Source organism: Pipra filicauda, unplaced genomic scaffold (assembly GCF_003945595.2).
Source record: "Pipra filicauda isolate LSUMZ 115617 unplaced genomic scaffold, ASM394559v2 scaffold37_size4185640_pilon, whole genome shotgun sequence".
NCBI lineage: Eukaryota > Metazoa > Chordata > Aves > Passeriformes > Pipridae > Pipra > Pipra filicauda.
The window spans coordinates 523,129-538,630 of NW_024104509.1; the positions used below are offsets into that span (position 1 = coordinate 523,129).

Genomic DNA, 15,502 nt, shown 5'->3' on the forward strand with positions numbered 1-15,502 from the left:
AGAGAGAAGAACGTATCTGTGTTTTCCTAAGGTTAGGAAGACACTCTAAATTAATGTAATTGCCCACTCAACACTGTGATACCATTCTGAGAGAAGCTCAAAGGTGGAGTATTAATCAAATCCAGCAATTATCAGGGCATAATGCATAAACAAATCAATCAATAAAATTCTCAGAAGGAAGCTTTTTTCTCATGTTTATATAAAAGGAAATACAAGCAGCATATGAAATCCTTTCTATCTGAAGAAGTGGAAAGTTCTACCTTCAAATTCATTGGATCTCATTCCATTCTGCCTTCAGCATAAGCCAACATAATAAATTACAGTTGGAGAACGTTTATTTTTTCCCCCTTTACAGCAAGAGTAGCTGAAGGTATGACTTCTCAAGCAGTGAAACAATAAACAATTCTCAATTCCTCAACTCAGTGATGCTTATGTGCCTTTGTACATTACTTTGCTGAGCTCTACAACAGTATAAAACAGTATAAATAAAGGGTTGCTTCAATTTGTGTGAATTCACAAGTTTTTTCAGTGCTACAGCAGATTGCTACGAGGTGCCAATTTGGAAGGGACATTGTTAAAATATGAGAGCAAGATTTTTACCTCATGTTGTTGAATTTTACAGAAGCTTAAGTTTAAACTCATGTTCCCTGAGCACTTTTAATGAAGTAGGTGGTAGAGATTTGTGGTTTTGTTTTTTTTCCTACAGGGCCTGTAATATGATTTTAGGGTGTATAATTATCTTATTCAAGGAGTTCATCCCTGTTCACAATAAAAGTAAGTTCATGATCTTCTGAAGTGAAAAAACACTGTATTACTACTTTTTTTCCTAATACAGAATATTCACAGTTAACAGTTACTTAATTGGTTTCTCTGGCCTGTTGTCATTTGTCTGTTCTTCAAGATGCTAGAAAGTATTTAAGGCTTAGTGCTAACAAAGTATAGGCTCACACAGAAGGATTCACAGGGGCAGACAGTCGCTTACCATGCTGCCATCAGGCTGGTGATGACACTAGAGCGGGAGGCACACATATAAAGAACATATGCCAAGGATACAAATGATAGGCTGCAAAAATTTTTTCAGGTTTTTAATAGCAGCAAGCTAAAAAAAGTTACAGCTATTCTTGAGAGTACAAATCTTGGTTTTGCAACATTCCCTTTTGATGCCTCAGAGTTTTTTAGATTTTTTACCTTTTGTAGATTTTAGAAGTAGTTGTGTAGTAAATGTAGATTTTAATGTAGCTGTATTATATCCCTTACCCTTTAATATAATAGTTAATATATACCCAACCCTATTACCCCATTTCATATCAATCCCTCTAAATTCTATTAGTGTGTTTAGTCTTCTTTTCAAAGTAGAATGGAAGAAAAAACACCTCTGTTTAAGAACATCACACCCTAAGCCTGGACCAGAAGATATCACACAGACACAGCAACCTTTAAGCCCAGAACTTTGGAGGAGCTCCAAGGACTGTTATGTTCTGGGAAGAAGATGAAGATGAGGAAGAAGGGGTCCCAAAGATCCCAAATCCAATTCCTGGAGGGGTGTATCACGGGGCAGAACTGGGCAGGACCAGGGAGTGCATAGATCTGGGATTGGATGGACCTTATTATAAAATCATAGAACCACTGTCTGGGGCATGTGTGTTGTGTGTTTTCCCCCAGGCCTGAGGCCTGATTAAAGGACCAGCTCTTTTTATCTTATCTTATATGCTAAATTGGCCTAGAGTCTTTTTCTCCATGATCTCTTTAGGCAACATTTTTTTTAATATTTGCAGTAACTGATAGTTCAAGACTGTATGACACCAAGCTGTGAAGGGAAATACAACTGATCTAAATTTACAGTAAATAATCTTTTTAAGGAAGGTGGGAGAATGAAAGTGATCAGGAGTGAAGGAGTGAGTGACAAGAGATAAGAAGGGATTCTTGACAGTCAGAGGTTTCTACTCACTTCTGCAGAGTAGAAGCCCTAGTCTACTGAGCTTACTTTTCCTGTTAAAATGACAGTGTGTGGCTGTTTACCTTGGCTGAAAGCCAGGTGTCCACTGAGCCTGCGCTGTCCCCCCAAGGGGAAACAAAAAAAACCGTGAAAAACCCGGGCTTACCAAGGAATAAAGTTTATATTTACATGGAGGAAAAAAAGAAGAGACTAATAATGCTACAAACACACTGGCAAAGGAAACTAACAGTAAAAAATTCTACCTCCCCCACAGAATGGCATATTGGACAGATGTAGCTGCCTACAGGGCCATCCTGGAAGAAAGAAGAAGGGCCGAGCTAATTCTCCCTTCCCTCTTATAGTTGGACTGATGTAACATGGTATGGAATATCCTGTTCCTCCTGGAAAGAGGAACTGTTATTTTACTACACAAACACATTACAATTTCCACCCTTTATTCCATACCATTTTATGCCATGCCCATATCCCCATTATTCGCCTATATCCCGTGCTTGTACAGGTCTTGTCTACTATGGTGGTCTCATCATTGAGCACCAGCATCAGCTTAGTTCGGATCTTCCTCGTCCGGTGACTCTTCCTGCAACATACAACTCAGAATACAAAGTAGATTTCTCCCAAGGTTAAAACTCCTTGAGGCACACACTGAGTTTCCCCATTTTCCGTCATTATCCACCAAGTGTATCCAGGTCCTCGAGCAAAGACAATCCCACAAATGGGTTTGCCTTTGCTTGAGGGAGGGTTAACCCAAACTGCTTTACCTAACATACCTCTCAAGTGAATTACTGGGACTTTGTCTCCATCTACAGTGTGAAGGGGCTCTGTTCGGGCAGGGTCTGCTTGACTGACGGAGCCTCTAGTGTTGACTAGCCAAGTAACCTTTGCTAGATGCTGATCCCAATTTTTTGACAGTCCCCCCACCCAATGCCTTCAGAGTAGTTTTCAGCAGGTTGGAAGCCCGCGGGTCACCCGTGCGGGGTCCCTTCCCCCTCAGGCCCGTGGGCCGCCCCTGGGCCCCCCCCGCCATCAGGCCCGTGTGGCCCAGGGCCGCCCCTGGGCCCGCGTGGGGCCGCCGCACCCCCCCATCCTCCCCCCCAGCAGGAGAAAGGAGAGAGGGAGCTTCGCCAGCGTGGCTTTGTGCCCTTGTGAGAATGGAGAGTGGAAGCCTCAAAGCACACAGAGGTTTGCCGGTCTGGTTTGGGGGAATGAGGGGGGAAGGGAAGGGTACCAGGCAGGCCATGGGGGTCCTCGGACTGGAGGGTGGGCAGGTACGTGGTGCATGGGAAGATATGAGGTAAAACAGTGCGGGGAGGATAAGGTCAGGATGGATAATGGTTTTCTCTGGGGGTTGGGGGTCTCGACCGGGCTGGGGCCTGGAGAAGTACTTGAGCCCTAGGTGGGTATGGGGGCTGGAATGGTTTTGTTCGTTTGTTTTTGGCTCACCTGCAGCTACTGCCCAGGTTCAGTATGTTCTGGATATATTTGTTACATCCTGAAAGGGTGGTCAGGACAAACGGTTGACCCTGGGTGTTTCCCTGGGATTGAATATAGACAGGTGACAGAAAAGTAGGAAGTGTAAGACTTGCCCTAATCGTTTTAATAGTAGGATTGTAGCCTGTGTACCCCATGTGGTTGCGAGCTATGCTGGTGATGGTACATGACTTCATTAGGGTCACCCATGCCAGACAGGTCAAAACTGCAGGGTCAGATACAATACATCCTTGGGTAGGATGAGCTCATTAGCCTTCTGGCAGTCATCCTAGGAGAAGGAAAACTCTAATCCTAAACCCGGGCAGATGGAGCTCGCTTAGCCCTGTAAGGCCATCCATCTAAAAGAAGGTCACTCTAATTAAACCTATGTCCTGAGGACCTCACTGCCACCATCCAAGCTCACTTGGCCCTAAACCTTAGGGTGCACTGGAAGCCACAGACCTAGCCCTGCATTCATGTGGTCCAGGATATTGGTCATTTGAGACTGACCGGAGATGACAGTCTCTTTGGGCAGCATCCTGAATGTCCAAGCAGCCTTTACAAGGAGAGCACTGTTTGCTCCACTCGGAGAGGGGCCTAGAAAAGGTGGCCTAAACAAAGCTCATCTCCACCTTCACCCGGTTGGTTAACTGCAGGCCAACGGGCATCTTCTTCCAATGCAGTTGCACAAAGATCAAAAGACAAAGGCATACACCTGCCTCCAAACATGTACCCAAATTAACTCTAGGATGTTGGAATATCAGAACCATGCTCGATTCTGCGGATAGCGGACGTCCTGAGCGTCGTTCTGCCGTAACCACCCATGAACTGGCTCGTCTTAACATCGACATTGCTGCTCTCAGTGAAGTTCGCCTTCACGAGGAAGGCAGCCTCAGAGAACATGGTGCCGGTTACACACTCTTTTGGTCAGGTAAACCCAGAACCGAAAAGCATATCTCAGGAGTTGGCTGTGGTGGAGGAAGAATCAGAGTGGGAGAAATACCAGGCATGGAGAAAAATATATGAAAACTAAATGGACATTCTCATGTTGAACTGGACATTTACTGGACGGACAGTTTTTCCCCAGTTTCACCCCAGTTTGTTGTTATACTGTGGTGAATTCCTATGTACCCCAGTTTATTGTTGAAAATTTTATATCCTCCATATTGTCTCCTTCTTCCCTCACATTTTCCCGCCTAAACTTGTTTACTCCCGTGTCCTCCACTGCTTTCCCGTTCCTCCGCACCTGATTGGCTACAGTTTGCTGCAGTGCGGAGAGAGCTCCCATTGGCCCATTCCCCTGGAGACCCAAGGTTGCCACCCACCTTTCCCCTGTCTCCCAACCACTACTCTCCCTGAGCTGCCCGTCTCTTGCTCCTCCCTAAGCCTGAGTCCACCCCCTGAACCTACCTTATTTAAGTCGCTGTTACCCTTAATAAAGTCGGCATTGCTTCCCGAACCCTCAACTGTGTCCTGACCCTCATTGCAGTGCCGTGGTCCCATTTCCCTCACCCCCGCGGACTGTGGCAGTTGGCTTCATGATCAAAAACTCTATTGTTCCAAAACTCGAGAATCTGCCAACAGGTCACTCTGACCGCATTATCTTCCTACGCCTTCCACTCCCCAACAAGCAACACGTTGTCCTCTTTAGTATATATGCCCCAACTCTCCAAGCTGACCCTGCTGAAAAAGATGAATTTTACACTGACCTGCGCCGCTTTACCCAAAAGGTGCCTGCAGAGGATAAGATCATTATCCTTGGTGATTTCAACGCCAGAGTAGGTAAGAATTTTGAAGCCTGGAAAGGAATATTAGGCAAGCATGGTGTTGGAAACGGCAACGATAATGGTCGACTTCTAGAATTCTGTGTGGAGCAACAGCTCACCATCACTAATACTATCTTTCAGCAGAAAGATAGTCTGAAGACAACCTGGATGCACCCCAGATCTAAGCATTGGCACCTCATCGATTATGTCCTGGTGCAACGGAGAGATGTTCGCGATGTCCTCCATACCTGCATGATGCCCAGTGCAGAATGCCAAACAGATCATCGGCTTGTGCGCTGTAAACTCAACTTCAATCTCAAATTCAAACCTAAAAGGGGCAATATCCCAAGGAGAAGACTCCCAAGTAAACAATCTCCAATCAGACACAGTTAGAGACAGATTCCAGGCAAACCTTCAAACTAGGCTTGAAAACCATTCCACAGATTCTGCAGATTCCTCTCCTGAAACAATTTGGCACCATATTAAAAACAGCATCCTGCAATCCTCCGAAGAATCCTTAGGGTTCTCCCTCAAGAAGAACAAGGACTGGTTTGACGAAAGCAATCAAGAAATCCAGGACTTGTTGAGGAAGAAGAGAACCGCCCACCAAGCACACCTTGCACTGCCATCCTGTCACACAAGAAAAACAGCCTTTCATCTCGCATGCAGCAAGCTCCAACAGAAACTCCGTGACATCCAGAACAAGTGGTAGATCGATCTAGCTGAAAAAAACTCAATTATGCACAGATTTGGGTGATCACAAAGGATTCTATGACGCCTTGAAAACAGCACACGGGCCTACATACCAGGTACAAAGCCCTCTACTCAGTGCTGATGGTCAAACGCTTCTGACGGATAAAACCTCCATTCTGAATCAATGGTCTGAACACTTTCAGACTCTTTTCAGTACCAACTGTGTAGTCCAGGACTCAGCAATTCAGTCCATCACACAACAACCAGTGAAGTACGAATTGGATACTGCCCCCACTTAGGAGAAACCCTCAAGGCCATAGAGCAGGTGAAAATCGGTAAGGCAGCTGGAATTCCACCTGAAGTCTGGAAACATGGGGGCCAAGCACTCCATGCCAAATTTCACGAGTTTGTGGTACACTGTTGGGAACTAGGCAAACTCCCATCAGACCTTCGAGATGCAGTCATTATCACCTTGTATAAGAAGAAAGGAATTCAATCTGATTGCTCAAATTACTGTGGTATTACTCTGCTCACCATTGCTGGCAAAATACTGGCAAGAATACTCTTGAACAGACTAATACCGGCTATTGCAGAAGGAATTCTACCTGAAAGTCAGTGTGGTTTCAGAGCCAACAGGAGTACCACAGACATGGTATTTGTTCTCAGACAACTGCAAGAGAAGTGTAGGGAACAGAACAAAGGTCTCTATGTAACCTTTGTCGACCTCACCAAGGCTTTCGATACTGTGAACAGAAAAGGTCTGTGGCAGATTTTGGAACATTTAGGATGTCCCCCTAAATTCCTTAAAGTGATCATCTCACTCCATGAGGATCAGCACGGCCAAGTCAGATATGGCAATGCACTTTCTGAGCCCTTTCTAATTACCAATGGTGTGAAACAAGGCTGCATTCTCGCTCCAACCCTATTCACAGTCTTTTTCAGCATGATGCTCCAAAGGGCCACAGCAGACCTCGATGATCAGGACGGTACCTACATTTGATACCGTACTGATGGAAGCCTTTTAAACCTAAGGCAAGTGAAGGCCCACACCAAGACCTTAAACCGTCTTGTCCAGGAGCTGCTTTATGCTGATGACACCGCCCTTCTGGCCCACACAGAAGCAGCTCTGCAGCGTTTAACATCCTGCTTTGCAGACGCTGCTGAGCTCTTTGGGCTGGAAGTCAGCTTAAAGAAGACAGAAGTTCTCTATCAACCTGCACCTCAGGAAGTCTTCCATCATCCCCATTATTGGCCAATCAGAGCTCAAATCAGTCCAGCAGTTTAATTACCTAGGCAGCCTCATCTCCTCAGATGGTAAGATTGATGGGGAGATAGACAACAGGTTAGCAAAGGCATATAGTGCTTTTGGAAAACTCCATAAAAGAGTCTGGCATAATAAACACTTGAAGAAAAGTACAAAGATCAGTGTTTACAAAGCCATACTGTTCTCTACTCTCTTATATGGTTCTGAATCGTGGGTCGTCTACCGCCACCACCTGCGTCTCCTAGAATGCTTCCATCAACGCTGCCTCCAAACAATCCTAAACATCCACTGGTCAGATTATGTGACCAATACATCTGTTCTAGAACAAGCAGCAGTCACAAGTATTGAGGCCATGTTGCTGAGAACACAGCTGCGATGGACAGGGCACGTCTCAAGGATGAAGGACCACCGCCTCCCGAAGATCCTGCTTTATGGTGAACTTGCCACCGGCTGCCGCAAGAGAGGAGCCCCGAAGAACAGATACAAGGACTCCCTGAAACAACATCTCAGCCTCGGCCATATTGATCATCATAACTGGTCTACTCTGGCCTCAAGTCGGGAGGCCTGGAGACACACCATCTATAACGCTGCCGTTTCCTTTGAGAACGCACGCAGGATCACTCTCGAGGAGAAAAGACAATACAGAAAGAACCATGTCTTGCAGAATATACCACCTAAGGAGTCTTTCTGCTGTGCCTTTTGTAATCGGACATGTCTATCTTGTATTGGCCTCATAAGCCACCAGCGCGCTTGTAACAAACGTGAATAGAGCCTTCCTAAATCTTTGTTCGCGAAGCCTGGCCATGATGATGATGATGATTAGTTTTCAGCAATTTGTTGCATCGCTCAACTTTTCCAGCAGCTGGTGCATGATATGGGATATGATATACCCATTCAATGCCATGTTTCCTGGCCCAAGTAGTAACTAAACTGTTTTTGAAATGACTCCTATTGTCTGACTTAATGTGCTCTGGGGTGCCACTTGCTTTTCAAGACCCAGAATGGTATTTCGGGCAGTTTTGTGAAGCACTGGATAAGTCTCTAGCCATCCAGTGGTTGCTTCCACCATGGTGAGCACATAGTGCTTACCGTGGCGGGTCTGTGGCAGTGTGATATAGTCAACCTGCCAGACCTCCCCATATCTACACTTATCCCAACGTCCACCATACCATAAGGGCTTCACTCTCTTTGCTTGTTAATAGCAGTGCATGTCTCACAATCATGGATAACTTAGTGTCCATGGTTAGATCCACTCCTCGGTCTCATGCCCATCTATAACTTGCATCTCTACCCTGATGGCCTGAAACATCATGTGCCCATTGAGCTAAGAACAACTCCCCCTTATGCTGCCAGTCTAGATACTTGCGACACCTTGACTTGTGCAGCTCAGTCTGCTTGTTTGTTGTTGTGATGTTCTTCATTAGCTCGATTTTTGGGTATGGCTGTGGAATGAAGTACATTTTTCACATTTGGTTCTGTCCTGACTGGTCCAAGTGCCACGGTGTGTGCAATCTCCTGCTTAATCTGTTTAAAAGCTTGCTGCTGTTCAGGACCCCATTGGAAATATTGTACTTTTGTGTGTGACCAAGGGGGAAATACAGAAAAATACTCTCTATTGTGAATAGCAATGAAGTTTAGGTGAAGAAGCAAACAAAAGAAAAAATCAGGATTTTCTTTTCTAAGTAAAGTGTGATTTTATGGGTTATATAACTCAACAAGAAAATAGTCTAGTTTTGTTCAAGAAGAAGTAAAACTAAGAACAAAGTTACAGTTGATGAAACAGAAAAAAACAAAACCAGACAAACAAATACAATAGCCCAAACCATATATGTTTCTGGAAGGTGAACTAGTTAAGTTAGATGAATGTTAGATTATTTTGCTTGAGATAGTCCATACTAGGCGCTTGCTGACAACTTCTCATTTAGTTCCAGAGCTCTAACATCTCCATTAGCTTTGGCATTTTCTATAAGCACCTGCATAGAAAAACAAACAATGAAAAACTGAGAAATTAAGATTTTTACTGCTAGTATTTTACAGGCAATCTCAAATGTATTTTCATTCCTTTGAGACAGTTTCCATAATAGATTACCTCACCCATAAAGCCCAGATAGAAAACATTCAACATTACACATCAGCTTTCTTAAAAGATCAAAACCTCACACTACAGTGACTTGCTAAACCTGTAGTCACTACCAATGCTCTGTTAACAGCATCATTTGTTACTTGAGGCTGAAACTAAGTTTGACAAGTTAGTTAAGTGCTGGCAATTAAACAGGCAGAGCTATATGAGACCTATCTTCCTGCTGACATACAGTTGTCTCCTGCTAGAACCTTTGTATAAGTCTCCATTTGCCAGACTGGAGTATTCTCTGCAGCAACTTAAAAGCTTGCCAGATATTCTTTTCCCTCCCCCTCTAAAATTCACATTTCCTTGATTTTTTTTCCACATACCATACTTAGAGCTTTTCTCTTATTTAAAAAAGCTTGCACAACAGCCTAATGTTCCTAAGCTTCTAGCACTTCTCTTGTAATCCAATCACATTATACCTATTAAAAGGAAAACCATTAAGTAGGATCAAACGAATCTTCAGTCATTATCATCATGTTCTTTGGTAGGGAGTACAGATGACTTTGCAAAAGGAAGTGCAGTGAGATCATACCAGAATCATCTGAAATCATTAATTCTAGATTTTTTTATGAACCTCCATGTCTGTGTATGGATTTTTGTCAGTGCTGAGCCTATTTATATGCTGTACCTCCAAATTTACTTTTTATTGGATTCAACATTCACCAGGAAACAGCTAATGATCTAGGCAAAAGACTCATCATGACAGTGGCTGCAGTGAGGAGGTTACTAGGAGAGTGTATTCAGAGTTTGACTAGCAAAGTGATTCCAGTTGCAGGTCAAAATGAATGACTGCCCATTTGCATTACATGAAAGAACTGAGTGAATTTTTAAGTTTGGCCAAATCCATTTGTGAAGTCCTGTCAACAGAAACTAATGTACCATTTACTATGTACTGAAATAATGTACCATTACAGATATAAGTCCTCAATACAGAACGTACAGCATCTTACTGCTCAGATCTTTTGAGTCAGGGATACTCCAAGTTACACCCAGGCTAGAGCGTGTATCTTTTAGTACATTTGTACGTTCTGGTAAAATTTTGATTAAATGGTCCTCGTGTCTGAAGAGCCACTAGTAGAATTCTTGCAAGTTTGGACTAGACACTTTATTTTTCATTATTATTGTATGGAGGAATGGAAGACTTTCAAAGAAACTAGTGTAAATTTCAAAAACCAAAGTACATTTTTTCAATATAGAACCTTTATACATCGCACCTTAAGAGCAGGTAAGCCAGAACCTCCTTAGCCTGCTTCTATCCTCTTTCAAGTTGTAAATGTAATATAAAATGTAAATAGATTGAATTTATGTATAAAATGTACTGTCTTACATCTATTAATTCACAATCCTCTTTGGCATACAGATGTTGCAGGAGGTACCAGCGTGCCACCGACACTATAGTTTCTGGATTCCCTGGCTGATAAATCACTCTTTCCAACATTCGTCGAGTCTCCCTAGAAATATAATCATAACATAATCCAAATCAAATGCAACTGATTAGGCTGCATGTAACATACCAGAGCAAGCAACAACAGTCAGAAGTAATATAAGGTCACATCTTTATTTCCATACTGCCCAACAAAGTGAGTCTAGAGTTGTACATCCCTTTGTTTCCTATGTAGTTGCCTCTAGAATGCTACGGAATTCTGCCTCCATTGTTATGGCTAATACATTACACTCAAGTTACTGCTTTAACTAGAAAGTAATCCTAATTAGATTGACATAGTAGATTTCACAAGTGCTATAAGAGCATGATAAACATCATGACACCTGTGATTTCAGCACAGTCTCTGATTTCAGTATGTAATCTGTTGAACAAGTACAGCAGGTATTTTCCTCTTTAAGACCTAGGAAATAACGGTGCACTTGAAAGAAGCAGGTACTAGAATTTAGTGATACCAATAGAATTTAATATTATACACAAATATATTTAATCCAGGCACTCACAAAAGGTACTGCAGTTCCTGCAAACAGAGACAGGATGTGAAATTGCAGAAGAGAAGGAAATTGGAATAGAGTATTACACGAAGTCTGAAGTTCTATTTGGCTGATACTACCTTCCAACACCAACAGTTTATACCCAACCAATACATTTTCAAATTCACAGTGTCGTTAGAAATCTGGTAAAAACTGCCAATTATGTTTAGGAATCTCATAATAATTCGCTGGTGCTCCATCAGCTTTGACTCTTGTTCTTTACATTCTGTCCGTTATAAACAACATGATTTTCCAGTAGATTGTGATTTAACTGTTTTATGTTTCTAATTTGTATTTAAGATTAATTTCTTGTTTCAGGATTTTGAAACACCTAGGCAGATCAATTAGATCTTGTGATATACTGTTCACATAAATTAATATCTGAAATTGTAATAAGACCAATTTTAATTGATTAAATAAGTTTTTATCTTAATTTTATTATAGTTGACAACTATCACAATCACATTAGGCTGCCTTCTTAAATGCCAACAGAGAAAGTAAGCCAGTTTGTCAGAATTATCTACAAAACAGGTGAATTATTGAACAAAACCATAAAAAAATTCCAAATTTTCCTATCTTAAACAAAAATACTATAAAAGATCTAAGAACCAAATTCACTACATAGGAAGATTCCAAGTACCCCTTCCTCAAATCTTCTTTCCCTTCCTCAAAAAGCCACAATGTGCACTTGGTTGTTCAGGAATAGGCATGAACTTTGACTGGAGGCCAATTCAGGATCAAAATTAATACCAACAGTATATAGGGTAGTGATATGCGTTTCCACTGTGCTATTTTACAGCATTTTTAAGAATGTGTATTCTTCCTGATTAATTTATTTAGGTAACATGCTATTAAAATAAAAATTGTCTTATAGCTGTTTTTCTCTTAGTAGGAAGGTCATATACATTTTTTTTTCCACAAATAGAGGAAGATTCAGCTGCTTCCCACACTACTTTCTCTCCTCTCCTTTTTAACTCCCATACTAATTTCAAGAATTAATTCCTGCTTTCAATTTTCTTTTAGTTCTTGGAGTTAGATCTGGGGATAGTGTGTATTTTTAGACAGTGTATTACACTTAGAACTTAACAGATCATGCATACCTTGCTCCCATTTTGCGATTATACTGTAGCAGGGCTTGAAGCAGAGCTGCCAGGGGGCAAGGAGAAAGTTTCAAAGCTTCTGTTGTTGCCTCCTGAACCAAGGATGGCCAGTGCTCATTTGAGACATTAGCCTATTATAAAAGTGAAAAATAAAGGGGGAAAAAAGAATAAAAAAACAAACAAACAAACAAGCCAAAAAAAACCCAAACAAACAAAAATGGACTTTATTGTAGTGTGTTTGCAGCTCTCTAGAAAGAAGGTTTAATTCAAGCAGTTCTGAGTTATATAAAGTATTTGGCAGGTTAGAAAGATACCTTTTAAAAAACCACAAACAGTGGTTAGAAGTGCCTGGAAAAGTCATGTTAACTTGACATAGGACCAACCTTGCCAGCATTCCAGTTCCTCATTTATGCAAACAATCCTTGTGTTTTTTCCATACAAGTTTTAGTAATGCTTCGGAAACACTTGTTTGCTCTTCAGCTTGTAAATCTTCATCCCATATACAAGACTATTCTAGAATGTAGAATTTATCCCCAGAAGTGACATTTTTTACCAACAGTGAAAACCAATTCCAAGATGGTAATTACTTAACAAAATGACTTTTGAGCAAACAAGAAAAGAAAAGAAAAAAATAAAACTGGCTTAAGAAAAACCTTATTATGCCCAGTGTGTCTGGATAGCATTCAAACTACTATACTTCATTTGGACAGATAACTGGGAGACAAGCAATTTTCCAACACAGAACTTTTTCACCAGGCTCTCGCACATTTCATTAAATCAGTGCAGTTTAGAGAGTCCGAAAAGAAATCCACTTATCAGTTGCTCTGCTCTTTCAGAAAGCAGAGATGAGATAATCAAATTCATACTAATCTCATTTTAAACAAAGTCATGTGCATTCTTAAGCCATTCAGGCCAGCACTTAAAGAAGTAGTATTAATTAAGTTAGAAGGTACTTTGTGACCTGTGGAAGCATTTCAGAGCAATAAGAAACAGGGAGCAGACCACTAGAAAACTGACAGAATAATCATGGCAGGAAAAATACTGCCACTTGACAAATTTAACCTTTTGAAGCATAGGCCTTGTGAGAAAGAAACTTGTCTACACTGAGGGTGATTCTCTTCTCCCACAAGGCATAACAGCTTTGCAGCTTTATCCTCTGTAAAACTGACTGCCTTTTCTTATATAAGATCTCAGGATAGATGGGGTTGCTTTGCCTGATTTTGATTATGGCTCTTAGCTGGGTCATCTGTTAAAATACATGAAAAAGTGTTAGCCAAGATCACAGCAGTATCTACATTTTACACTAGGCTTTAAAGCAATCTGGTAGTGCACTTCAAGTTTCTGGAGTGACTATGCTTAAAGAGAATAAACACTTGCCGAGAATCTGAGGTATGTTCACCTTGCCCCTCGCTGCAAGGAATAGAGTAATTTTCTTTACACCACAACGTACACTTCCCTTAGATTGTTTTTACACTACAAGGCAAGGCACCATATCTGGAAATGACCATATGGCATAAAATTACTTGAAATGTGACTGATGTCTCCAGGCACCAGTGCAGAAAAAAATGTTTATTGAGGCAGTTTTCTGAAAAAGAGGACAGATACTTGAAGGGTACATCAATTTGGATGATCCAACTGAAACTGTTATTAGACAAGTAAGTCTTATTGAACAAGTTAGTCTCTTTCTGTACATAGTGGTTCTATGTGATTATTTCACTGTAACTCCTTGGAGTCTCACTTTATTCTCTAGCTGTCATTCATAAAATGCAAAGTGATTTAAACAGGGGCTTCATTTAAAGACTACAGAAGCCCTACATTCCAGCAACTCCTCTTAAATCATGCAGTTACATTATACTGGTTATCCTACCATGCAGATTTCCAGTGCGAGCATAGCTAGCCTGAGCAGACTGGATAACTTCCCATTCCAGCTGCCCTGCTGTGACGCCAACTGCAGACTCTTTCTGTAACACATCTCTGCTCCAATCATCATTCTTTGAGACTGATATACTTTTGCCAGCCACTGAAAATAAACATCCAACAAAATCAGTTATGGAGCCACCAAAACACACCGCCCTTAGACAATATCATTTAGTTCAATCTATGAGAGTACCACAGCATACTATTAGCTAAAAACACCACCATGCACCCATACCTCATTCCAGCAATATACTGCGCACTGCCCTGCAGAAAAATGTAGTCTGCTGCATAACTGGCAGTACACCTCACTACAGTAACTTATTCTGGGAGTTCCCTAGACCACTCACGGACACCTTTTTGATAGATTTTCTCAGTGCATTTGAGTTATGCCAGGAAGAAAGACATTATGACATAAGCATGAATCCAGGTGATGGGTGTAGACTTGCGTTACACAGTTTCTGAATCAGCTGAGTCATGCCATAGAAGACAGATGGGACAAAGGAAATAAGACACTTGGAGGCAGAGTTTCATGCCTGTGCTGCCTGCATGAAAATGTGTAAGCCACATCTAGAAATATTCTTTGCTGGATCATCAAGCAAACAAAGCAATTTCTTATAAAAAAAAGAATTCCCTTGCTTTTGAGCAAAGGTCTTTAGACTTTTGCTAGCTAAAGACTGCCTGGTGTTACAAGGGACAAAAATTATTAACCCTTTCTGATGCACAGAAGTTACTTATCCACTAGACACATTAGAAAGCATTAATTAGCACTAGTGAGACTGTGCATTCTTGACATCGAGCTGCAGGACTGCTTTGTAAAGTAAAACATTCATTCATGTGAAGAAAAAAAAGCTTCCCTTGGCCTCAGTTCTTTGCAGCTGAAGATGTCTAGCTCCCAAGATGTGAAGAAGAGAACCCTTATGCAAAGGCACAAAGGCAACTCTACCAGATGTGCTTCTCTCTATTTTCCTGATAAGCCACAGCACAAAAAGTAGAATAGCCATCAGAATAGCAGTTCAGCAGCACTCCTAAGTCCTGCAAAACAACTATTAAGACAAAAGCCAAAAACTTCAGCGAAAAGAATAGTTAAGGGCCCCTATAACCGAGTAAAAACTGAAAGGCATCACAGTGGATACTTCTGAGTAAGACAAAACATTTATCAAACTCTTAGGAAGTCTAAAGACAGAAAACATAAAAGCATATATTTATCCACTACGAACAGATGTAGCAGCCAGGCTT

At 41.6% G+C, this 15,502-nt stretch overlaps 1 protein-coding gene across 3 annotated transcripts in view; it reads right to left on the reverse strand.

The window, feature by feature from the left end:
• Positions 1 to 8,816: 8,816 nt before the first annotated feature.
• The window catches only part of TTC37 (tetratricopeptide repeat domain 37), a 48,352-nt gene continuing 41,666 nt past the window's right edge, over positions 8,817 to 15,502 (reverse strand). For all 3 annotated transcript variants that reach the window (XM_027728974.2, XM_027728980.2, XM_027728981.2), the window contains 4 exons: positions 14,217 to 14,369; positions 12,350 to 12,480; positions 10,603 to 10,726; positions 8,817 to 9,120 (listed from right to left, as the gene is read on the reverse strand). In XM_027728974.2, coding sequence (XP_027584775.2) covers positions 9,043 to 9,120; positions 10,603 to 10,726; positions 12,350 to 12,480; positions 14,217 to 14,369 — 486 coding nt within the window. In that variant the 3' untranslated portion in view covers positions 8,817 to 9,042. The remainder of the gene's footprint in view (positions 9,121 to 10,602; positions 10,727 to 12,349; positions 12,481 to 14,216; positions 14,370 to 15,502) is intronic.